The sequence below is a fragment of the Melanerpes formicivorus genome, unplaced genomic scaffold (genome assembly GCF_026170545.1).
Source record: "Melanerpes formicivorus ecotype bairdi unplaced genomic scaffold, bMelFor1.0.p_v2 SCAF_34, whole genome shotgun sequence".
Classification (NCBI taxonomy): domain Eukaryota; kingdom Metazoa; phylum Chordata; class Aves; order Piciformes; family Picidae; genus Melanerpes; species Melanerpes formicivorus.
In genome coordinates this window covers 4,353,006-4,377,495 of record NW_027142386.1, presented here as the reverse complement: position 1 = coordinate 4,377,495, position 24,490 = coordinate 4,353,006, and the positions used below count along the sequence as shown (strand labels likewise).

The 24,490-nt window shown below is 62.7% G+C and overlaps 2 protein-coding genes across 2 annotated transcripts in view; one reads left to right on the top strand and one right to left on the bottom strand.

The window, feature by feature from the left end:
* Positions 1-19,467, bottom strand: part of SNRNP200 (small nuclear ribonucleoprotein U5 subunit 200) — a 48,981-nt gene extending 29,514 nt beyond the window's left edge. Inside the window, 16 exon segments of the mRNA XM_068156660.1 lie at positions 1,088-1,211; positions 3,260-3,453; positions 5,078-5,248; positions 6,417-6,572; positions 7,348-7,485; positions 9,548-9,721; positions 10,365-10,448; positions 11,479-11,615; positions 12,313-12,412; positions 13,428-13,580; positions 13,857-13,955; positions 15,420-15,475; positions 16,041-16,233; positions 17,040-17,211; positions 18,599-18,762; positions 19,338-19,467. Coding sequence (XP_068012761.1) covers positions 1,088-1,211; positions 3,260-3,453; positions 5,078-5,248; positions 6,417-6,572; positions 7,348-7,485; positions 9,548-9,721; positions 10,365-10,448; positions 11,479-11,615; positions 12,313-12,412; positions 13,428-13,580; positions 13,857-13,955; positions 15,420-15,475; positions 16,041-16,233; positions 17,040-17,211; positions 18,599-18,762; positions 19,338-19,382 — 2,160 coding nt within the window. The 5' untranslated portion in view covers positions 19,383-19,467.
* A 453-nt stretch (positions 19,468-19,920) lies between these two features.
* On the top strand, positions 19,921-23,643 carry FAM178B (family with sequence similarity 178 member B). Its single transcript, XM_068156153.1, has 15 exons — positions 19,921-20,020; positions 20,420-20,787; positions 20,903-20,964; positions 21,064-21,177; positions 21,260-21,409; positions 21,490-21,595; positions 21,679-21,751; positions 21,823-21,943; positions 22,013-22,097; positions 22,223-22,399; positions 22,489-22,586; positions 22,903-22,993; positions 23,073-23,174; positions 23,266-23,343; positions 23,435-23,643. Exons 1-15 carry the CDS (start codon positions 19,921-19,923, stop codon positions 23,570-23,572), a joined length of 1,863 nt encoding a protein of 620 aa, XP_068012254.1. The 3' UTR covers positions 23,573-23,643.
* The last annotated feature ends 847 nt before the right edge of the window (positions 23,644-24,490 follow it).

Genomic DNA, 24,490 nt, shown 5'->3' with positions numbered 1-24,490 from the left:
ACCACCACCTCCTCCTCCTCCTCACCACCACCTCCTCCTCCTCCTCACCACCACCACCTCCACCTCCTCACCACCACCACCTCCACCTCCTCACCACCACCACCTCCACCTCCTCACCACCACCACCTCCACCTCCTCACCACCACCACCTCCACCTCCTCACCACCTCCTCACCACCACCACCTCCACCTCCTCACCACCTCCTCACCACCACCACCTCCACCTCCTCACCACCTCCTCACCACCACCACCTCCACCTCCTCACCACCTCCTCACCACCACCACCTCCACCTCCTCACCACCTCCTCACCACCACCACCTCCACCTCCTCACCACCTCCTCACCACCACCACCTCCACCTCCTCACCACCACCACCTCCACCTCCTCACCACCTCCTCACCACCACCACCTCCACCTCCTCACCACCTCCTCACCACCACCACCTCCACCTCCTCACCACCTCCTCACCACCACCACCTCCACCTCCTCACCACCTCCTCACCACCACCACCTCCACCTCCTCACCACCTCCTCACCACCACCACCTCCACCTCCTCACCACCTCCTCACCACCACCACCTCCACCTCCTCACCACCTCCTCACCACCACCACCTCCACCTCCTCACCACCTCCTCACCACCACCACCTCCACCTCCTCACCACCTCCTCACCACCACCACCTCCACCTCCTCACCACCTCCTCACCACCACCACCTCCACCTCCTCACCACCTCCTCACCACCACCACCTCCACCTCCTCACCACCTCCTCACCACCACCACCTCCACCTCCTCACCACCTCCTCACCACCACCACCTCCACCTCCTCACCACCACCACCTCCACCTCCTCACCACCACCACCTCCACCTCCTCACCACCACCACCTCCACCTCCTCACCACCACCACCTCCACCTCCTCACCACCACCACCTCCACCTCCTCACCACCACCACCTCCACCTCCTCACCACCACCTCCTCCTCCTCACCACCACCACCTCCCAGGGCCTCCCAGCACCACCTCCTCCCCACCACCTCCTCCTAGAGCCTCCCCAGCAGCAGGAAGCAGAAGCTAAGGCCCCAGACCTGGTTCTTGCCAGCATGCTCCATGATCTTCTCATACACAATCTCATTCATGATCTGGAAGCGTTTGATGGCCTTCTTCTCTGTGATGCCCACATAGGTCTGCTCCAGAGGCACTGGTCTGAAGCTTCAGGGAGAAGGAACAAGGCCAGGAAGGAGTCAGGAAGGAAGCTCAACACCAAGGCCTCCTCCTCAAAAGGCAACCAGCTTTTGGGTGCTCCTCAGCTCAAGCCACTGTGGCTTGCTCAGAGGTTTGCTGGTTCCAGCCCTGCCCTGCCTGGAGCAAGCAGCAGAGGTTCAACAAGACCAAGGGCAGGGTCCTGCATCTGGGTCGAGGCAATCCCAGGCACAAATCCAGGCTGGAAAGCAGCCCTGAGGAGAGAGACTTGGGGGGTGCTGGGGGAGGAGAAGCTCAACAGAAGCCAGCAGTGACCACTTGCAGCCCAGAGAGCCAAGCAGAGCCTGGGCTGCAGCAAGAGAAGTGTGGCCAGCAGGGCCAGGGAGGGGATTCTGCCCCTCTGCTCCACTCTGCTGAGACCACAGCTGGAGTACTGCCTCCAGTTCTGGAGCCCCTATTGCAAGAGGAATCTGGAGGTGCTGGAAGGTGTCCAGAGAAGGGCCAGGAGGATGAGCAGAGGGCTGGAGCACCTCTCCTGTGAGGGCAAACTGAAGGAGTTGGGGCTGTTCAGTCTGCAGAAGAGAAGGCTCTGAGGTGACCTCATTGTGGCCTTCCAGTGTCTGAAGGGGGCTATAGGAAGGCTGGGGAGGGACTGCTCAGGATCTCAGGTAGTGATAGGACTAGGGGGAATGGAATTAAGCTGGAGGTGGGGAGATTCAGGCTGGACATGAGGAGGAAGTTCTTCCCCATGAGAGTGGTGAAGCCCTGGAATGGGTTGTCCAGGGAGGTGGTTGGGGCCCCAGCGCTGGAGGTGTTTAAGCCCAGGCTGGATGAGGCTGTGGCCAGGCTGATCTAGTGTGGGGTGTCCCTGCCCATGGCAGGGAGGTTGGAACTAGATGATCCTTGTGGTCCCTTCCAACCCTGACTGATACTATGATACCATGACAGGAACCTCCTTTGCTGTCTCCTGCAATCCAGGGAGCAAAAGTGATGCTTGAGGAGCTGCCACAGCCCTGCTTGTGGCTTCCTTCAAGCAGCCTCTGAGTTTAGAGCCAGGGAATTGCTTGGGTGGGAGAAGGCCTCCAAGACTGAGTCCAACCAGGAACCCAACACCACCATGGCCACTGAACCATGTTCCACCTGGCTCCTGTAAAGCATCTTCCTCTGAGGATGAAAGAGGAAGCCCAGAACCTGCCTCCAGCTTGTCCTGAGCTGCTCTGCTCCTCACCATGCATCTGCCACTACAGAAAGGCAGCAGAGATTCAGGCTGGGGCACAGGGGCTGGAAAGTGCCTGGTGGTGAAAAGGCCCTGGGGGTGCTGGGTGCCAGGAGCTGGAGAGGAGTCAGTGCCCAGGTGGCCAAGAAGGTCACCAGCAGCCTGGCCTGGAGTGGGCAGCAGGAGCAGGGCAGGGATTGTGCCCCTGGAATGGGCACTGGGGAGGCCACAGCTTAAGAGCTGGGCTCAGGGTTGGGCTCCTGACTGCCAGAAGGACTTTGAGGGCTGGAGCAGGGCAAGCAAGGTGGGGAAGGGTCTGGAGAAGAGAGCTGGGGAGGAGCAGCTGAGGGAGCTGGGGAGAAGGAGGCTGAGGGGAGACCTTCCTCAGCTCCCTGAGAGGAGGCTGGAGCCAGGTGGGGGTTGGGCTCTTGTGCCAAGGAATAAGAGGATAGGATGAGAGGAAATGGCCTCAGGTTGCCCCAGGGGAGGTTCAGGTTGGACATTAGAAGAAGCTTCACTGGGAGGGTTGTCGAAGCCTGGCCCAGGCTGCTCAGGGAGGGGTTTGAATCCCCATCCCTGGAGGTGTTTCAGAGCCCTGAGCTGTGGTGCTGAGGGCCATGGTTCAGACCCAGCCTTGGCAGACTCAGAGAATGGTTGGGGTGGAAGACCTTGAAGGCCTTCCCCAAGCAGAGTGCCTTTGTGATTCTATCTTGAGAGGAAGCTGAAGGGCTGCTGCCCCTCTGGGGCCCCCTGACAGCCAAACACTGCGAGAGGAGACAGAGAGCCCTCAGCTCTGACCAGCTCCAAAGCCTCTGAGAGCTCTCCTGCCTTTCCAGGGTACCTGTTATCAAAGTAGAACAAGCCCTTGGCTGGGTCCACTCTGAGGAATGTGGCCACATCCTCATAGTTGGGCAGGGTGGCACTGAGCCCCACGAGCCTGACGTCCTCCTGGGTCATCTCGATGTTGCGGATGGCTCTGGCCACCAGGGACTCCAGCACAGGGCCTCTGTCATCATGGAGCAGGTGGATCTCATCCTGGGGAGAGGAGGCAGAGTCAGCCCCACTGCAAACCACCTCCCTGACCCACTGCAGTGCCCTGACCCACTGCAGTGCATCCAGAGGAGTGTGGCCAGCAGCGATGTGCCTTGGGGGCCAAGAAGGCCAAGGGGGTCCTGGGGGCATTCAGAGGAGTGTGGCCAGCAGGGCCAGGGAGCTTCTCCTCCCCCTCTGCTCTGCCCTGCTGAGGCCACACCTGGAACATTGCAGCCAGCTCTGGGCTCCCCAGTTGAGCAGGGACAGGGAGCTGCTGGAGAGAGTCCAAGGGAGGGCTGCAAGGCTGCTGAAGGGACTGCAGCAGTGCCTGGGGAGGAGAGGCTGAGAGCCCTGGGGGTGCTGAGTGTGGAGAGGAGAAGGCTGAGAGGGATCTGATCAATGTCTCTCAAGAGCTGAGGGCTGGGGGGGCAGGAGGGAGGGGACAGGCTCTGCTCAGCTGCAGCCTGGCACAGGCCAAGGGGCAAGGGATGGAAAGTGCAGCCCAGGAGGTTGCAGCTCAGCAGGAGGAGGAACTTCTGCCCTGGGAGGCTGCCAGAGGCCTGGAGCAGGCTGCCCAGAGAGGTTGTGGAGTCTCCTTGTGTGGAGCCTTTGCAGCCCTGTCTGGATGTGTTCCTGTGTGCCCTGGGCTGGGTTCTCTGCTCCTGCTCTGGCAGGGGGGTGGGCTGGAAGGTCTCCAGAGGTCCCTTCCACCCCCTGACCTCCTGTGTGAGCTGTGATTCTGTGCAGTTTCTTAACAGATCCACTTGTGTGGACTGCAGCTCACCCCAGCCCACAGCTCAAACCTCATCATGCTGAACCCAGCACAATAGGGGTGGAAAGGGAGCTTGGGAGCTCACCCAGCCCAACCCCCCTGCCCCACCAGGGGCACCCACAGCACCCTGCCCAGCAGCACAATGCCCAGGGGGAGTTGGAAGCCCTCCACACCAGGAGACTCCACAACCTCTCTGGGCAGCCTGCTCCAGGCCTCCAGCACCCTCACACCAAACAACTTTCTCCTCAGGGGCAAACAGAACCTCCTGGCTGCCACTTTGTGCCCCTTGCCCCTTGGCCTGGCCCTGGGCACCACTCAGCAGAGTCTGGCCCCAGCCTCTTGCCCCCCACAGCTCCTTCAGCTCTTGCTGAGCATTGCTCAGCTGCCCTCTGGGGCTGCTCTTCTGCAGGCTCTCAGCCCCAGGGCTCTCAGCCTTTGCTGCTGCCAGAGCTGCTCCAGGCCCCTCAGCAGCTTCCCAGCCTGCCCTGGACTCTCTCCAGCACTTCCCTGTCCCTCTGCACCTGGGGAGCCCAGAGCTGGAGCCAGGGCTGCAGATGTGGGCAGAGCAGAGGGGCAGGAGAACCTCCCTCGCTCTGCTGCCCACACTCCTCCTCCTTTCCCCCAGGACACCTCTCCAGCAGCTGAGCTGGGAGCCCAGAGCCAGCCCCAGTCCCCCAGCTGCAGCCTGAGCAAGGCAGAGCAGAGCAGCAGCAGAGCCTCCCTTGCCCTGCCGCCGGCCACCCTCCTCTGCAGGCTCAGCAGCCTGAGGGCTCTCGGCTTTTGCTGCTCAGGGGAGGGGAAGCAGCAGAGGCAGCTGCCAGCAGGGGCTGGGTGGGCATGGCCAGAGGTGCTCACCAGGATCACCAGCCGCACCAGCTGGGTGTAGGTCCTCTCCCCGCCCTTGCGGGTGATGATGTCCCACTTCTCCGGGGTGCAGACGATGATCTGGGTGGCACTGATCTCCTCCTTGCACAGCTGGTGGTCCCCTGTCAGCTCAGCCACGTTGATGCCATAGGTGGCCAGGCGCTAGGGGGAAGCCCAGAGGTGCTCAGGGTGCTGGGGAGGGGGTGGGGGGTTTGGCATCCCTGCCCCACCGCAGGCTGGCACCACCCAGCCCCCAGCCGCGGCCAGGCTCTGCTGGGCACAAGGGCAGAGCCCAGCCCCGACTCAGCCTGCAGCCACAGAATGGGGGTTGGGAAAGACCTTGGAGGTCATCCAGGCCAAGCCTTCTCTGCCCCTGCCAAGGCTGGGGTTAAGCTATGGCACTCAGCACCACAGCTCTGGGGCTTTGAAGCCAACTTAAACCTCCCCTGGGGCAAGCTGAGGCCATTCCCTCTTGTCCTGTCCCTTGTGCCTGGGCACTAGAGCCCAACCCCCACCTGCCTCTCAGGGAGCTGCAGAGAGCCAGAAGGTCTTCCCTCAGCCTCCTTCTCCCCACCTCCCTCAGCTGCTCCTCCCCAGCCTTCTTCTCCAGACCCTTCCCCACCTTCCTTGCCCTTCTCTGGCCCTGCTCCAGCCCTCAAAGTCCTTCTGGCAGTCAGGAGCCCAACCCTGAGCCCAGCCCTCAAGCTGTGGCCTCCCCAGTGCCCAGCCCAGGGGCACCATCCCTGCCCTGCTCCTGCTGCCCACTCCAGGCCAGGCTGCTGGTGACCTTCTTGCCCACCTGGGCACCCCCTGGCTCCTCTCCAGCTGCTGCCACCCAGCACCCCCAGGGCCTTTCCCATCAGGCACTTTCCAGCCTGGAGCCTTCCTTGGGGTTGCTGTGCCCCAAGGGCAGGACCCAGCCCTTGGCCCTACTGAACCTCATCCATTGGCCTTGGCACATCCACCCAGCCTGGCACAGGTCCCTCTGCAGAGCCTCCAGCAGCTCAGCTCTGCCACCCAGCTCGGTGCCAGCTGCAGAGTGGCTGAGGGAGCCTTGATCCTCAGATCAGTGATGAAGACATCAAAGAGAACTGCCCCCAGCACTTACCTCTGGTGACCTGCCACCAACTTTCTGGGCCTGGCCACCAGCCAGTCCTTGTCCCAGCTCACCCTCCACCCACCCCAGCCCACAAGCAGCACAACTTCTCCAGGAGGATGCTCTACCCTCTGGCAGAACTTCATCCTCCCGGAAGCACACCAACCCAGGAAGCCACCAGGCAGCTCTCCTCCCCCAGAGCTCCAGCTGAGGGGCTCCCAAAGCTCTCCTTACCTTCCCAAAGCTGCCCACCATCTCCTGCACCAAGGACCTCATGGGTGCAATGTAGATGATCTTGAAGTCATCCACGTTGATGGTGCCATCCATGTTGATGTGCTTCCCAATCTCCCGCAGCATGCACATCAGGGCCACGTTTGTCTTCCCAGCCCCCTGCCAGGCAAGCAGCACCCAACCCAACCCATCAGGTCTGTGCCTCCTCCAGGGCACAGCTGGCCCCCAAACTGAGTTGAGAAGCACACAACAGTGTGGGTTGGAAAAGGCCTCAGGGAGGATCAACTCCATCCAGCAACCCAACCCCACCCTGGCCACCAAAGCCTGGCCCCAGGGCTCTGGGACAGCTCCAGGGCTGGGGACTCCACCACCTCCCTGAGCAGCCTGTGCCAGTCCCTCACCACTCCTGCAGGAGAGAAAGTTCCCCTACTGCCCAACCCAAACCTCCCCTGGGGCAACCTGAGGCCATTTCCTCTCATCCTAGCCCCTTGTTCCTTGGCACTAGAGCCCAACCCCCACCTGGCTCCAGCCTCCTCTCAGGGAGCTGTGAAAGGTCTCCCCTCAGCCTCCCTCTCCCCAGCTCCCTCAGCTGCTCCTCCCCAGCCCTCTTCTCCAGACTCTTCCCCACCTTCCTTGCCCTTCTCTGGCCCTCCTCCAGCCCTCAAAGTTCTTCTGGCAGTGAGGAGCCCAACCCTGAGCCCAGCACTCAAGCTGTGGCCAGCCCAGGGGCACCATCCCTGCCCTGCTCCTGCTGCCCACTCCAGGCCTTCTCAGCCACCTGGGCACTGCTGGCTCCCCTCCAGCTGCTGGCACCCAGCACCCCCAGGGCCTTTTCCCCACCAGGCACTTTCCAGCCTGGAGCCTTCCTGGGGTTGCTGTGGCCCCGGGGCAGGCCCTGGCTGCACCCCCTGGGGCCAGGCCTGCTGGTGCTCACCGTGGGGGCACAGAGCAGGAGGTTCTCGTCGGACTCCAGGGCCGCGCGGTACAGCTTGCTCTGGATGCGGTTCAGGGTTTTGAAGCCCTCGAAGCCAGCCTGGGCATACTTGGGCAGCTTCTCCACTGGGACCAGTTGCTGAGAGAGGAACAGATGGAGCTCAGGAGCTCTGCTTCAGAGAGCCACTCAATGGCTCAGTTTGAAGGGACCTTCAAAGCTCCTCCAGCCCAAGCCCCCTGCAGCCAGCAGGGACAATCCCCAACCACAGCAGGTTGCTCACAGCCCCAAACAACCTGAGCTGCACTGGTGCCAGGCATGGGGCAGCTCTCACCTCCCTGGCAGCCTGGGCCCTCAGGGTCAAGCATTTCTGCCTTCTCTCCACTCTCAATCTCCCTCTTTGAGTTCAAACCACCCCCCCTTGGCCTGTCACTCCAGACCTTCCTCCAAATCTGTCCCCAGATCTCTGATCTCCTCTTCATGCACTGCAAGGCCACCAGGACTCCCTGGAGCCTTCTCCAGGCTGCACAACCCCAACTCTCTCAGCCTGGCCTCACAGCAGAGCCCTTCCAGCCCTGCCAGCATTGCTGTGGCCTCCTCTGGCCCTGCTCCACCAGGTCCCTGTCTGTGCTGAGGGCTCCAGAGCTGCCCCAGCACTGCAGGGAGGGCTCAGCAGAGTACAGCAGAGAGGGCTCAGCAGAGCACAGCAGAGAGGGCTCAGCAGAGCACAGCAGAGAGGGCTCAGCAGAGCACAGCAGAGAGGGCTCAGCAGAGCACAGCAGAGAGGGCTCAGCAGAGCACAGCAGAGAGGGCTCAGCAGAGCACAGCAGAGAGGGCTCAGCAGAGCACAGCAGAGAGGGCTCAGCAGAGCACAGCAGAGAGGGCTCAGCAGAGCACAGCAGAGAGGGCTCAGCAGAGCACAGCAGAGAGGGCTCAGCAGAGCACAGCAGAGAGGGCTCAGCAGAGCACAGCAGAGAGGGCTCAGCAGAGCACAGCAGAGAGGGCTCAGCAGAGCACAGCAGAGAGGGCTCAGCAGAGCACAGCAGAGAGGGCTCAGCAGAGCACAGCAGAGAGGGCTCAGCAGAGCACAGCAGAGGGGCAGAATCCCCTCCCTGCCCCTGCTGCCCACACTGCTGGGGATCAGCCAGGCCAGGCTGGGGCTGGGCTGGCAGCGCTTGGTGCCAGCTCCTGTCCAGCTTTGCACCTCCAGCACCCCCAAGGCCTTCTCCTCAGGGCTGCTCTGTAGCCATTCTCCACCCAGCCTGGGGTTGGACTCAGTGATGTCTGGAGGTCCCTTCCAACCCCTAACATCCTGGGAGCCTGCCATGCTGTGGGGGTGCAAGGTGAAGGCCATGCAGATGTCCAGGTAGAAGATATCACAGAATCACCCAGGTTGGAAAAGACCTCAGGGATCATCAAGGCCAACTTATCACCTATCCCCTGACACCTCCTGACAGCTAAACCATGGCTCCAAGGGCCACATCCAAGCCTCTCCTGAACACCTCCAGGGCTGGGGACTCCACCACCTCCCTGGGCAGCACATCCCAGTGGCCAATTCCTCTCTCTGGGAAGAACTTTCCCCTCCCCTCCAGCCTAAACCTCCCCTGGCACAGCTTGAGACTGTGTCCTCCTGTTCTGGTGCTGGGTGCCTGGGAGAAGAGACCAACCCCCAGCTGGCTCCAACCTCCCTTCAGGGAGTTGTGGAGAGCAGTGAGGTCTCCCCTGAGCCTTGTGAAGGAGCTGGGGATGGTTAGTTTGGGAGAGGCTGAGGGGAGACCTCCTGGCTGCCTACAGCTCCCTGAAAGGAGGTTGTGGAGAGGTTGGTGCTGGGCTCTGCTCACAGGTCAGTGACAGAACAGCCACAGAATCACCCAGGCTGGAACAGACCTCAGGGATCATCAAGTCCAACCTATTACTTATCCCCTGACACCTCCTGACAACCAAACCATGGCTCCAAGGGCCACATCCAAGCCTTTTTTGACTCTCCAAGGGTCACCCCCAAACCCTAGCCCCAAGCACCACATCCAAACCACCCTGAAACACCTCCAGGGCTGGGGACTCCACCACCTCCCTGGGCAGCACATCTCAGTGGCCAATTCCTCTTCCTGGGAAGAACTTTCTCCTCACCTCCAGCCTAAACTTCCCCACCCTACACCCTCAGCACCCCCAGTGCTAAGTAAGGAGGCCAGAGAGGGTCTCCTACCTCTTCAGAGCCGAAGGGCTTTGGCTTGAGGGCGGGGACGTGGACCTCCTCGTAGCCCTTGCGCTGCCGGCGGAAGGAGCCGTCGGGGAGCTGGCACCGCTTGTTGGCCATGAAGTGACTGCCCTGGGCAAACACCAGATCCTCCAAGTCCAGCACCTGCCGTGGAGCCAGAGCCTGCAGACAGCAAGGGGAAAGCATCAGCAGAGCCTCCTGGTGCTGCTTGCAGCCTAGGAGCAAAGGAAAAGCGACTGCGTGCACCCGGGAAGCGCCTCCCTGGGATGCCCTGGGGGGCTGCTGGCAGAGTGGCACAGAATGGGTTGGGTTGAAAGAGAACTTGGAGGTCATCAAGGCCAAGCCTTCACCCAGCACTGCCAGGGTACCACCAAACCACAGCCTTCAGCACCACATCTCCACAGCTCAGAACCCCCCACAGGGATGGGGACTCCACCACTGCCCTGGGCAGCCTGGGCCAGGCCTGGGCAACCCTCACAGGGAAGAAATTATTCCCCATGGCCAAGCTGAACCTGCCCTGGGGCAAGCTGAGGTCATTTCCTCTTGTCCTGTCCCCTGTTCCTTGGAAGAGAAGCCCAACCCCCACCTGGCTCCAGCCTCCTCTCAGGGAGCTGTGGAAGGTCTCCCCTCAGCCTCCCTCTCCCCAGCTCCCTCAGCTGCTCCTCCCCAGCCCTCTCCTCCAGACCCTTCCCCAGCTTCATTGCTCTCTTCCTTGCTATCCTCCTGCCCAGACCACTCCAGTTTTCTTCTGGCACTTATGAAGGCAGCAGAAGGGTTAGGAAAAGAGGACCTCCAAGAGCTTTACCTCTCCTCCTTGGTCCAGGTCCATGGTCTCCAGGTCGGTGTCCATGCGGGACTGCCGGACGCGCTCCCGCCGGGAACGCTCCTCCTGCGGGGGGAGAGGATGGGAGCTGAAGCTCAGAGAGGCCACAGAGTTCCCTCACATCAACACTCCCGGGGGGGTTCTACCAAAGCAGCTGGAATTTGGGGTGAGTGGCCCCAAAACTACCTCCCACAACACCCAAAGGTCCACCAGAGCTCATCCTGCCCATCAGCGAACCTGCTGAGTGCCATGACCCAGCCCCAGGTGACCTGGAGATGGTCAGAGGTGAGCAGGTTGTGACCCAGCCCAACCCCAGGTGACCTGGAGATGGTCAGAGGTGAGCAGGTTGTGACCCAGCCCAGCCCCAGGTGACCTGGAGATGGTCAGAGGTGAGCAGGTTGTGACCCAGCCCAGCCCCAGGTGACCTGGAGATGGTCAGAGGTGAGCAGGTTGTGACCCAGCCCAGCCCCAGGTGACCTGGAGATGGTCAGAGGTGCCCAGGGTGTGACACAGTCCAACCCCAGGTGACCTGGAGGTGGTCAGAGGTGCCCAGGGTGGCACACAGCCCAGCCCCAGGTGACCTGGAGGTGCTCAGAGGTGCCCAGGGTGTCACACAGTCCAACCCCAGGTGACCTGGAGATGGTCAGAGGTGCCCAGGGTGGCACACAGTCCAACCCTAGGTGACCTGGAGGTGCTCAGAGGTGCCCAGGGTGTCACACAGTCCAACCCCAGGTGACCTGGAGGTGGTCAGAGGTGCCCAGGGTGCTGTATTGTGGAGAGCCTCACAACAGTGAGGCCCAGAGATGGTCACAAACCAGTTTCCACCAGCACAAACATGTGCAAGCTGCAGACCTCAACATCTTGGCGAGGCAGGACCTGAAGTGACTCCAGAGTGAGACCTGCTGGATCCACCCCCCTCTGAACTGAGCCTCAGCTGCCCCCCAAGCAGCATTTCCCCCTTTCCAGACCCCAGCTGAGCCACCAAGCTCCTCCCTCAGGAGAAGCAACCAAAACACAGCCCCCAGAGACCCCAGAGGGTGGGCAGGGTGGCCACCAGCCCTGCTCTGAGGCCACAGGAGGCTCCCTGCAGCCTCACCCTGATGAGATCTTCCTTCTCTGTCTCATGCAGCTGGTACAGGAACTTGGAGAGCTCAGGGTCTGCCTCCATCTTCCCCATGATCCTCTCCTTCTCAGCTTCACTCTGAGCACTGGCCAGCAAGGTGCAGTAGAGGACTGAGGAGAGAAGGGGCAGGGTGGGGAGGGGAGGAGGAGTGAGGGGAGGAGAGGGGGAAGGGTTGGGAAGGGAGGGGGAGGGAAGGGAGAGGGAAGGTGCAGGGTTGAACCAAACCCAGGGAGCAAAGATGAAGAGTCACAGAATGCAGCAGGTTGGAAGGGACTCTCCCAGGGCATCTTGTCCAACCCCCTGCAGGCAGCAGGGACACCTCCAGCCAGAGCAGGCTGCCCAGGGACACAGCAACTTTGACCCTGGATGTCTTCAGGGATCCTCAACCACCTCCCTGGGCAGCCTGTCCCAGTGTCTCACCACCCTCATGGTGCAGCACTTCCTCCTGATGTCCAAACTCAACCTCCCCTGCTGCAGTTTCAAACCACTGCCCCTGGTCCCATCCATAGCCCCTGCTGAACAATCCCTCCCCAGCTCTCCTGGAGCTCCTTCAGGTACTGGAAGGCTCTCTAAGGTCTCCCTGGAGCCTTCTCTCTCCTCCAGGCTAAACAGCCCCAACTCTCCCAGCCTGTCCCCACAGCAGAGGCTCTGCAGCCCTCTGCTCATCTCTGTGGCCTCCTCTGAGCCCTCTCCAGCCCAGGGCTGATGAAGCAGCAGCGCTGGCAGCTAAGAAGCCTCAGGCTGTGCTGGAGCCACCTGAGAGGAGCAGGGGAAGGGCAGAGTGGGCTCCAGGTGGCCCTCACTCACTCATCATGCGGTGCTGGCGCAGAACTTTGATGAAGTCAAAGGTGTTGAAGCCCAGGAGCAGCACCAGCTGGTTCTCACACTCCCGGTCGTCGCTCGCCGTCTGCGGGGAGAGGGGAGGAGGAGGAGGAAGGAGGAGGGAGGTGATCTTCAAGATCACCAACACAACCCCAACTGACCTCTCCTCAAGAGATTTCTGTCAATTCAGGCTTCACCTAACCTGGTCTGGTGGCCACTGACCTTCAACATCCCCTCAAGATCACCAACAAGACCCCAGCTGCGCTCTCCTGAGAATGAAGACTTGGCCTAACCTGGTTTGGTGGCCACTGACCTTCAAGACCCCTTCAAGACCACAACCAAAACCCCAGCTGTGCTCTCCTATAGAGAATGATGTCTTGGCCTAACCTATCCTGGTGGCCACTGACCTTCAAGGCCCCTTCAAGACCACAACCAAAACCCTAGCTGTGCTCTCCTGAGAATGAAGACTGGACCTAACCTGGTCTGGTGGCCACTGACCTTCAAGACCCCTTCAAGACCACAACCAAAACCCCAGCTGTGCTCTCCTAAGGAGAATGATGTCTTGACCTAACCTATCCTCGTGGCCACTGACCTTCAAGGCCCCTTCAAGACCACAACCAAAACCCTAGCTGTGCCCTCTTGAGAAGGAAGACTGGACCTAACCTGGTCTGGTGGCCACTGACCTTCAAGACCTCTTCAAGATCTCTTCAAGACTAGAACCAAAACCCCAACTGTGCTCTCCTGAGGACAATGAAGACTTGGTCTAACCTATCCTGGTGGCCACTGACCTTCAACACCTCTTCAAGATCTCTTCAAGACCACAACCAAAACCCTAGCTGTGCTCTCCTGAGAATGAAGACTGGACCTAACCTATCCTGGTGGCCACTGACCTTCAAGACCTCTTCAAGATCTCTTCAAGACTAGAACCAAAACCCCAACTGTGCTCTCCTGAGGACAATGAAGACTTGGTCTAACCTATCCTGGTGGCCACTGACCTTCAAGCTCTCTTCAAGATCCCTTCAAGATCACCAACAAAACCCCAGCTGGGCTCTCCTGAGAAGAATGAAGCCTTGGCCTACCCTCTGCTGGTGGCCACTGACCTTGAGGATCTCCAGCACCTCGTCTGCCTTCTTCTGGGACACGATGGCGTCGTCGTAGAAGCGGCTGAGCTGCCGCTGCAGCCAGAAGGCGTCGATGTCTCGGGGGTGCAGATCCTTCTTCTTGGAACTCATCAGCTCACCTGAAGCCACCAGCTGAAGGAAAATGCCCCCCACCCAGACCAAAAGGTTACTGCCCTGCCAGAGGCACTTGGTCCTCCTGGGGTGGAGCAGGAGCCTCTCTCAGCCAGAGGAGTGGTGCCGGAGCCATTTGCTAAGGGCTGGGTTCGGCCGCAGGCGATGATGACCTTGGCAGACCTTTTCCAACCATGGTGGCTCTCTGAGCTTCAAGGCCTCTCCCCAGCCACAGACAGGACCAGCAGGATCCCCAATGCTCCTCTGTGAGCCCCACCACAGCCCCCAGGGACTCACGTTGGCCGAGAGGGTGCAGCGCACGACGGCTTCGTCCCCTTCCATGTCGTCGTCGGAGGCCTCGTCCCGCACCTCGCCGTAGATGTCCTCATCCCCCTCCTGGCAAAGCACAGGGAGGGGCTGGGCCAGCAGCAGAGAGCTTCCCCCCCAGGCAAAGGGAGCTCTCAGCTCCTTCCTGAAGGCCCTGCAGAGCAGCTCTGAGGAGGAGGGCTTGAGGGTGCAAAGCCGGACAGGAGGCAGCAGCTCTCTGGGGGTGACGTGGGCAGGGGGCTGGAGGCAGCACCACCAGTGTGGGGATGGCACCAAGCTGGGGGCTGGGGGTGGCACCACCACCAGTGAGGGGATGGCACCAAGATGTGGGCTGGGGAGGGATGGGATCCATCCTGAGGGACCTGGGCAGGATGGAGAGCTGGGGCAGTGCCAGCCTCAGGAGGTTCACCAAAGCCAAGTGCAAAGTCCTGCAGCTGAGTCAGGGCAATGCCAGGCACAAATCCAGGCTGGGGAGCAGCCCTGAGGAGAAGGCCTTGGGGGTGCTGGGGGTTTAAACCTGGACAGGAGCTGGCAATGAGTGCTGCCTGCCCAGCCCCAGCCTGGGCTGATCCCCAGCAGTGTGGGCAGCAGGGGCAGGGAGGGGATTCTGCCTCTCTGCTGTGCTCTGCTCAGACCTCCCCTGCAGTGCTGGGACAGCCCTGGAGCCCTCAGCACAGACAGGGACCTGGTGGAGAGGGCCAGAGGAGGCCACAGCAATGCTGGCAGGGCTGGAAGGGCTCTGCTGGGAGGCCAGGCTGAGAGAGTTGTGCAGCCTGGAGAGAAGAAGGCTCTAGGGAGACCTTCTGGTGGCCTTCCAGGATACTTAGGGGGCTACAGGAGAACTGGAGAGGGACTTGGAAGAAAGGCCTGGAGTGAGAGGACAAGGGGTGGGTGATGGCTTCAGGGTGGAAACAGCTGGACTGAGATTGGACATTAGGAGGAAATTCTTCCCCAGGAGGCTGGTGAGGCTCTGGAAGAGGCTGCCCAGAGGAGCTGTGGAGGCTTCAAACCTGGAGGTGTTCAAGGCCAGGCTGGATGAGGCCTTGAGCAACCCGGGCTGGTGGGAGGTGTCCCTGCCCATGGCAGGGGGTTGGAACTGGATGAGCTTGAAGGTCCCTTCCAGCCCAACCCCGTCCATGCCTCCTGTTCTCTACAGAGAGGTTCTGCTGTGGCTCCCCTGTGGCTCCTTCCTCTCAGCCTCTTCCGAACCACAGCCCCTGGGAGTGTTTCTAGGAAACCAGCAAGGCTGAAGTCCTCCCTTCCTGCCAAGCTGTCAGAGCCTTCCCCAGGAGATCCAAATGCCACCATCTGCTTCCCATCACCCTGCCCGAGGATCAGCCTGGCATTAGCAGGATTAGGCCCAAATCCTCTCCCAGGCAGCAGGCAGAAGCTAAAATAACCCAGGCCCTCCTCCCAGCCTGGGCCCATGGCGTGGAACAGGACCCACAGGGCCCCTGTGGAGGAGCTCAGAGATGAGGCAGGAGCCAAGGGGACAGGGCAAAGGCTCTGCTGACCCCTTCCAGCCTCTCCTACCTCCTCATCAGACTCGAACTGCACGTTCACCCCGTAGGTCTCATCGATGTTGTCATCTGCAAGGCAGAGCAGAGTTCAATCACCACAAAACCTCAGCACCCAGCCCCAGGAGGGAACTCTCCCCAGTCCCAGGAGGGAAGTCTCCCCAGTCCCACCTGGCCACCCACAGCTCTCTGCACCCAGAAGATGAGGAGAATGTGGTTCAGAACCTCCCCGGTCTCCCCCTCCAACCTTTCTCTACCTCAGCTACAAGCGAGCAGGAGGAGGAGGCAGCCGGGGGGGGGACAGGAGGAGGCTGCGGGATGGCAGGAGGAGGCAGCCGGAGGGGAGGGCAGGAGGAGGAGGCAGCCGGGGGGGCAGCAGAAGGAGGCAGCTGGGGGGGCAGCAGGAGGAGGCAGCCACAGGGGCAGCAGGAAGAGGAGGCAGCCACAGGGGCAGCAGGAAGAGAAGGCAGCCACAGGGGCAGCAGGAAGAGGAGGCTGCCGGGCAGGAGAGGGGGGACAGGAAGAGGCTGCCGGAGGGGCGGGCAGGAGGCTGCCAGGGGTCGGCAGGAGGCTGCCAGGGGTCGGCAGGAGGCTGCCTGCTGCCCAGCAGCAGCCCCTGGGGGGCCTCGGGCCGTACCCATGTTCTGGATCTCCTTGTCCCCGCCGTAGTCCGTGATCTTCTTGCCCAGGTTGACCAGCACGTGGTAGCGCGTGTCGTCCGTCTGCCCCAGCAGCAGCTCCACCTCCTTGCGCCGCTCCTTGTCGCGCAGCTTCTCGTTCTTCAGCACGGCCAGCACCTCGTCAGCAGCCCCACACAGGATGTCCCTGGGCTGGGGGGGCGCCAGAATTCTCAGCCTTGGAAGGGAGCTCAAGGCTCAGCCAGTCCCAACCCCCCTGCCATGGCCAGGGACACCTCACACTACAGCAGGTTGCTCACAGCCACCTCCAGCCTGGCTGCAAACACCTCCAGGCAGGAGGCTTCCACCACCTCCCTGGGCAACCTGTGCCAGGCTCTCACCACCCTCATGGGCAACAACTTCTTCCTCACAGCCAATCTCAATCTCCCCACTTCTAGTTTTGCTCCATCCCCCCAGTCCTATCCCTCCCTGACACCCTCACAAGTCCCTCCCCAGCTTTCCTGTAGCCCCCTGCAGATCCTGGAAGGCCACAGTGAGCTCTCCTCAGAGCTTTCTCCTCTCCAGCCTGCACAACCCCAACTCCCTCAGTCTGTCCTCATAGCAGAGCAGCTCCAGCCCTCTGCTCATCCTCCTGGCCCTTCTCTGGACACCTTCCAGCACCTCCAGACCCTTCCTGGCACAGAGGCTCCAGAGGTGGACCCAGAGCTCCAGCTGTGGTCTCAGCAGAGTGGAGCAGAGGGGCAGAATCCCCTCCCTGGCCCTGCTGGCCACACTTCTCTTGCTGCAGCCCAGGCTCTGCTTGGCTCTCTGGGCTGCAAGTGCTCACTGCTGGCTCCTGTTGAGCTTCTTCTCCCCCAGCAACCCCAAGGCCTCATCTTCAGGGCTGCTCTGCAGCCAGTCCCTGCCCAGCCTGCAACAGTGCTTGGGATATCCCTGCCCCAGCTGTAGGGCCTTGCCCTTGGTCCTGTTGAACCCCATGAGGTTGTCCCCACCCTTACCTGGTCACCAAGAGCTGCCTGGATGAAGCTGAGCAGCACCTCATAGGTCTCCCTGGTCTCCTTGGTCTTGGGTTTGTAGATGATGCCAACCATCTCATCGATGCCCTCTGACAGCAGGGTGTAACCCTTCATCTTGTTGATGTCATGCCTGTCCTCATCACGCTTCCTCCTCCTGCAGGAAGAGAGCACAGCACCTGGCTGAGGCCCAGAGGCTTGGCCAGGCTCTTCCAAGGTGGAAAACCCAAGGCAAAAGTGGAGATGTTTCCATTCTGCACTTCACTTGGAGCATCCTGGCACAGAACCAGCAGCTCAAGGTGGGGGAGAAGGAACACCTCTGCACCTTCCAGCCTGCTGGCTTTCAGGCTGCAGCTCCAAAATGGTTTTCACTACAAAACAACCCCCCCAAAACCTGCGGAGGTCTCCCCTAGATTGTACCTCCAAAGCAAAGATAGGAAGGAAAACCTGGGGTCAATGCCTCAGTGTCCCAGTGGAGGGCAGTGAGGAGTGGTGCCCCTCATGGCTGGGAGTGGGACCAGTGCTGCTGAACATCTTTTTGGGGGTGATGTGGGCAGTGGGCTGGAGGCACCACCACAAGTGTGGGGCTGGCACCAAGCTGTGGGCTGGGGGTGGCACCAAGCTGTGGGCTGGGGGTGGCACCAAGCTGAGGGCTGGGGATGAGATGCAGGAGGGATGGGATCCATCCTGAGGGACCTGGGCAGGATGGAGAGCTGGGGCAGTGCCAGCCTCAGGAGGTTCACCAAAGCCAAGTGCAAAGTCCTGCAGCTGAGTCAGGACAATGCCAGGCACAAATCCAGGCTGGGGAGCAGCCCTGAGGAGAAGGCCTTGGGGGTGCTGGGGGTTTAAACCTGGACAGGAGCTGGCAATGAGTGCTGCCTGCCCAGCCCCAGCCCTGGTCTGGGCTGATCCCCAGCAGTGTGGGCAGCAGGGGCAGGGAGGGGATTCTGCCTCTCTGCTGTGCTCTGCTCAGACCTCCCCTGCAGTGCTGGGGCAGCCCTGCAGCCCTCAGCACAGCACAGACAGGGACCTGGTGGAGAGGGCCAGAGGAGGCCACAGCAATGCTGGCAGGGCTGGAAGGGCTCTGCTGGGAGGCCAGGCTGAGAGAGTTGGGGTTGTGCAGCCTGGAGAAGAGAAGGCTCCAGGGAGACCTTCTGATGGCCTTCCAGGATACTTAGGGGGATCCAGGAGAGCAGGAGAGGGACTTGGAAGAAAGGCCTGGAGTGAGAGGACAAGGGGTGGGTGATGGCTTCAGAGTGGAAGCAGCTGGACTGAGATTGGACATTAGGAGGAAATTCTTCCCCATGGGGGTGGTGAGACACTGGAACAGGTTGCCCAGGGAGCCTCTCCCTGGAGGTGTTGAAGGCCAGGCTGGCTGAGGCCTTGAGCAAGCTGGGCTGGTGGGAGGCGTCCCTGGGCTGGAACTGGCTGAGCTTTGAGCTCCCTTCCAGCCCAACCCATTCCACTGAAAATTAAATCCCTGGAGGGCTTTCTACGATCTCAGGCAGGGCTCTGCAGGCCCTCAGCTCTGGATCCACACTCACTTGGCTCTTCTCTCCTCCTGCATCTGGGGTTTGGTCCTCTGGGCCTTGTCCCCCATGCGGGTCCCCTCCAGCTTGCCCACCAAGGAGAGGACCTCTCCCGTGGGCTCGTCGCGCCGCGTGCGGTCGATCAGCGAGCGGTCGGCTTGCAGCACCAGGTTGGAGTTCTGGCAGGAGAGGAGACCAAAGCTGAGCAGGGTGGGTGAGGAGCTGAGGAGGCGGTGACCTCCTCCTGTGGGTCTGGTCAGGACCTCCAAGGGTCCAGCCCGGGGAAGGAAAGGAATGGGATGTGGATCGGAGAGGGACCAGGGAAGGGCAGCGATGAGCAGCGGAGAGGGAGCTGGGAAGGGGAAGGTACCTGGAAGGAAAAGGGGAAGGGAATGGATGGGGACCAGAAAGGGACTGGGGAAGGGAATGGATAGGGACCGGAGAAAGACTGACGAAGGGAATGGATAGGGACCGGAGAGGGATTGGAGAAGGGAATAGAAAGGAACCGGAGAGGAGACAGAGAAGTGAACGGATGAGGACCGGGGAAGGGAAGGGATCCTAACTGTATGGGAACCGGAAAAGGGAAGGGATCGGGACTGCAGTGGAACCGGGGAAGGGATGTGGACCGCAGCAGAATCGGGAAAGGGAAGGGATAGAGACCGGAGAAAGAGGGGGGAAGAGAAGGGATAGGGACCGGAGAAGGAGCGGGGAAGGGATAGGGACCAGGGGAAGGCCGGTACGGGCAAGAACTCACCGCCTTGTACTCATACTGCAGGCTCCGAGCGGTCACGTCCGCCATGGCTCCGCCGGGCTGGAGGCCGCGTTGCCGCCGCCGCTACCGAGCACCGGATCAGGCCGCGGAACGCAACTTCCGGCGAAACCGGAAACGACTCTGTCCCGCCGTGCGCATGCAACCCGGAAGCGCTTCTGGCAGCCGTCCTCAGGGCCGGGGGTTACCCCTCCCAGCATGCACCGCGACTTCCCTTCCACCGACTCTCGCTCCCAGCACGCATCGCCGCCCCCACGAGGCATTTTGATTGGCTAGCAGCGCCCCTCTCGGCTGCTCCCCTCCCCCCGAGTGGTCTCTGGTTGTGATTGGCTCAATCGCGCCGTTGCTCCTCCCCTGCGCGCTGCAATTGGCCAGTTGGGCCGTTAGAGGTTGAAGCTTTGAAAGCAGCAGGGCGCTGCCGGTCCGGAGGCGCTGTCAGCTCCCTTCTGCCCCCTTCCCATTGGTTGTGCCCTGCCTCGGCCCCGCCCACTTCTCACAGCCCCGCCCCTCCCCATGCCGGGCCCTTGGCCGTCGGTTTAAGCTCTGCGCTGCGGGGCCCGATCCCGCCATGGCCCCGCCCTGGCTACTGCTGCAGCCCCCCGGGCCCTCGCCCCCTGCCAGCCCGCCCCGGGCCTCCCGCCGCCCGCGGGGCGCTGCCTGGGTGCAAGGTGAGCCCTGCCCTGCCCTGCGGATGGGTCTGAGGGGAGCTGTGACCTTCCCGTTGGACCCACGGTGCCCCAAGGGGGCCCGGGGGCATCCCCCGCGTTGTCCCCCAGGCCCTCCCCGTGCCCCAGGGCACTGCCAGCTCCTCCCTGCGGCGTCCCCGCAGCCCTCCCTGTGTGCCATGGGTGCCCTGCTCATCCCCACCTGAGCCAGAGGGGCTCTTGGTCGCCCAGAGGTGTCCCCCCAGTTCTCAGCAGACCATAAGGTGTCCCCTGGGCACCTCCCGCCCTTCCCCCGCAGCCCTCCCTGGCTCCCCGAGGGGGTCCTGGGCACCCCCACCTCGTCCCCGTGCCCTTTCCCCTGCCCCAAAGCGTTCTGAGGTGGCTCCTGTGCTGCCCCCGCAGCCCCCCGGCGCCCCAGGATCTGCCTCGGCAGCCGCAAGTGGAGGAGCAGAGGGCAGCAGCCTGCTGGCACCGCCCGGCCCCGTGCCAAGGGGCAGGATGTGCCCAGCCGGGGCCCTCGCGGTGCCAGGCACATCCCAGTGGTGGCTGCAGGGTCCCCGAGGGGTGGCACGCACCGTGGGCGGAGCAGCACAGCCGGGACAGTGCCACAGCTGGCAGGCAGGAGCCGCAGGGGGCACCGGGTGGGCACTGCCAGGGAGTCTGCGTCCCCCCCAGCCAGCGAGGAGGAGGAGGAGGAGGAAGAGCTGATCCCTCTGAGGGACTTGCTGCTGGCAGGGGATGAGCCCCTGAGCCCTGCGGGCCACCAGCAGGTAGGTGGTGCCCACAGGTGGCTGCCTGGGCATCAAGGGGGCACCCTGGGGACAGCCTGGTGCCCGCTGGGTGCTGTGGTGCCCGCTGAAGCATCGCCATCCCTGTCGTGCCCAGGCTGTGTGCCCCCAGCAGGAGTCTCTTGTCAACAGCCTGGATTCACTGCTCTGGGAGAAGAGGTGAGCCTGGCACCTCCTGGGCATGGGAGCGGGCACAGGGGTGCTGCTGGGCATCGTGTGGTGCCCTCCCCCCTGCCCTAACCACCCACCTGGTGCCAGGGAGCAGAGCCAGGCAGGCACACTGCAGGGCAGCCTGGCATGGGGAGAGGAGGAGGATGATAGCAGTACCAGCCAGTCCCTGGATGAGGACAGCCAGATGCCCAAGGAGCACAGGTACCCCTGCCAGCTGTGCCCGGCCCAGGGTGGTGCCAGCATGGTGCCTGCTGCCCACCCGATGCCACTCTGCCCCCCTCAGGGATTTCCTGGCTCGCTTCTCCACGCACAGCAGCTCCATGCCCACCCTGCACCCCGGGGAGCCAATCTTCTGTGCCCAGCCCGCGCCGGTGCCCACCCTCGATGCCCGCAGGCTGCAGCCTCAGAGCCCCCTGGAGAGGCTCTTCCTCCAGTGAGTGCCAGGCAGGACGTCCCAGGGTGGCATGGAGGGGGCAGAGCCCCTCTCACCCCCTCTGTGTGTGCCCCCCCCAGGTCATCACTCTCGTGCCAGGCAGCTCTGGTCCACACTGGAGGCCTCAGGCTGCTCTACCACTCGGTGCCCACCTGCCCGGTGCCAGTCCTGCGCTGGCTCTTCCAGGTATGCCCCTGGCACAGGCTCATGGGATGGCATCCCCTGGCTCCTTGGTGCCAGCCTGGTCATCTCCTGTGTGTTTTTGGCAGCTGCTGACCCTCTGCCCACCACTCCCAAATGCTCTGTGGGCACTCTGCGACCTCTGGCTTGGCACTGAGGGTGGTGAGTGCAGGGTGGGCACCGGGGGTGCCTGCCAAACCTTGTACCTCCCCTCACCCTCCCCTCACCTGCAGAGCAGCCCTGGTGCCCCACGCTGCAGGAGATCACCCAGGCTGTCTCCCAGCTCGGTGCCAACCTGAGCCCCCTGCTCCAGCGGCGCCTGCTGCCCCCCGAGCTGTGCCCTGCCAGCACCAGGTGAGCCCTGGCACGGCGGGCAGGAGGGTGCTGCCAATGCCCCCTGCCAACCTCTGCTGCTCCTTCCAGGGGCCTGGACCCTTCCTGCTCCCCCAGACAGGCCGATGCCAGCAGCAGCCTGGCCCTGGTGGCACAGCTGGGTGACATCTGCCAGGTGGGAGGCTGTGCCTGCGCTGTGCCCTCCTTGTCTCTGCCCTGCTGACCGGGTGGCCACCGGTGCCAGCTGCTGGAGGGGTGCCCCACAGCGGGTTTGGCTGATGTGCCACCTTCCCCCTGCAGTTCCTGGCCCTGTGTGTGGTCACCCAGCCCTGCAGCTACAGCGATGGTGCCCGCCTGGCACTCCTCACCCTCTTCTCCTTCCTCGGCCTCGCCCGGGCACTGCGCTGCCAACCCCTGCCCGAGCTGCAGCACCTCCTCCGCTGCCTCCTGGAGGGCATCAGGGACTGGCAGGAGCAGGTACCCAGAGCAGGGGAGGGATCCTCTTGCCCTGTGCCCACTTTAGACCTGCCCTGCCCATTCCTGCTGCCTCCCTCTCTTCCCCCCAGCTGCCTGCCCTGTGCCAGGCCCTGTGCCAGCTCTCGCTGCACCACCACAACCTGGTTGCCTTGGTCCAGCTGCTGCCAGACCTCACGAGCAGGGGCAGGTAAGGCCCCGCCCTCCTCCGTGCCCTCTGTGCCCGCGGCCGGGCTCGGTGCCAGGCGGAGCTGCCAAGCGTCCCGTGCCACCCGCGCCCCTGCGGCGTGCTGGCAGCCTGGTGGGAGCTGGCACAGCCCCAGGGCACGGTGCCAGGGCTGGGCTGTGGCTCTGCCTAATGCCTTCCTTCCAGCTGGTTGCCCAGGCACAAAGCGGGCAGCGGCCGGCCGCGGGCAGCCGGAGGGCGCCGGGGCCGCGCCAGGGCCGGGCACAGAGGGGGGCAGGGGCGGGCACGTGGGCACGGTCCGGACCCTTCCTCTCCCCAGGGAGCTGCGCCAGCTCTTGAGCCTCCATGCCATGGCCAGGCTGCTGGGAGAGCCCCCGGGCAGCGTGCCGCCCCCCGGGGCAGGGGCAGAGGTGGGTGCAGCCGGGTGGGGCGGTGCCAGGGCTCCGGTACCCAGCTGTGGGCACCCTGACACCTGCGCTGTGCCTGCAGCTGGAGCTGCTGTGCCGCCTCCTGGCCTTGGCACAGCCGGATGCCCTGCGGCGCCTGGCACCGGCCGGCGGCCTGGAGCTGGCCCAGGACGTTGAGTTGGAGGTGGGTGCCCCCTTTGCCCCTCACTTTGTGGGCACCCTCCGGCGTGCCCACAGCCCTCTGGGCGAGCCCCTGTGCCCGCTGCTGCCCACAGGTCTGTTACTTGAGCCGCAGCCTCCTCCTCCTCGCCAGCACCGTGGTGGGCACCGAGTGCCCGGCAGCCGAGCAGAGGGTGAGTGCCAGGCCTCGAGGAGGGCACCCCTGGCGACTGGGGGGGTGGGGAGGTCCTGCCGTGTCCCTGACCCCTTGCCATGTGCCCCCAGGGTGCCCTGCAGCAGCTGTGTGCCCGGCTGGAGCGGCACTTCAGGAGCGGGCAGCGCAGGGGCACCCAGCTCTGCAGTGCCCAGCTGGAGAGCTTGGTCACCCTGCTGTTGGTCAGGTGGCAGGAGATGCTGGCGTAGCAGGGGCACTGCCCACTGGCATGGGTGCCAGTGGGTGCCCACAGGTGCCAGTGGGTGCCCCCTACCCAATAAACAGCTACAGTTCTTCCTGTGCCCACGGAGCGTCGGGTGAGTGGCATCGGTGGCTGCTGGCACCTGGCTGGGCTGGGCTGAGCCGGGCTGGGCCGAGCCTGGTTAAGCTGAGCTGAACTGGGCTGAGCTGAGCCTGGTTAGGCCAAGACAAACTGGGCTGAGCTGAGCCTGGTTAGGCCAAGACAAACTGGGCTGAGCTGAGCCTGGTTAGGCCAGGCCAAACTGGGCTGAGCTGAGCCTGGTTAAGCTGAGCTGAACTGGGCTGAGCTGAGCCTGGTTAGGCCAGGCCAAACTGGGCTGAGCTGAGCCTGGTTAGGCCAGGCCAAACTGGGCTGAGCTGAGCCTGGTTAAGCTGAGCTGAACTGGGCTGAGCTGAGCCTGGTTAGGCCAGGCCAAACTGGGCTGAGCTGAGCCTGGTTAAGCTGAGCTGAACTGGGCTGGGCTGAGCCTGGTTAGGCCAGGCCGAACTGGGCTGGGCTGAGCCTGGTTGAGTCAAACTGAGCCAGGAGGACTTGAATCAGACTGAGCTGAACCAGGCTGAGCCATGCCTGGCTAAGCTGAGCTGAACTGGTCTAAGCTGAGCTTGGTTGAGCCAAGCTGAACTGGGATGAGCTGAGCCAAACTGAGCTGAAGCAGGGCAAGCCAAACTGGGCTAAACATAACTTGGTTGTGAGCCAAGCTGAGCTGGGCTAAAGTGAGCCTGGCTGCGCAGAGCTGAACTGGGCTAGACTGAGCCAGGTTAAGCTGAGCCAAACTAGGCTGGGCTGAGCCAGGCTGAGCTGGACTGAACGAAACCAGGCCAGGCTGAACCAGGTTAAGCTAAACCAAACCAGGCTGAGCCAAGCC

Coding starts and splice junctions, on each gene's coding strand:
- FAM178B (XM_068156153.1), top strand. CDS start 19,921: ATGGCCCCGCCCTGGCTACTGCTGCAGCCCCCCGGGCCCTCGCCCCCT. Junction 21,410..21,489: donor CTGGAGAGGCTCTTCCTCCA/GTGAGTGCCAGG, acceptor TGCCCCCCCCAG/GTCATCACTCTCGTGCCAGG. Junction 21,752..21,822: donor CTGGCTTGGCACTGAGGGTG/GTGAGTGCAGGG, acceptor CCTCACCTGCAG/AGCAGCCCTGGTGCCCCACG.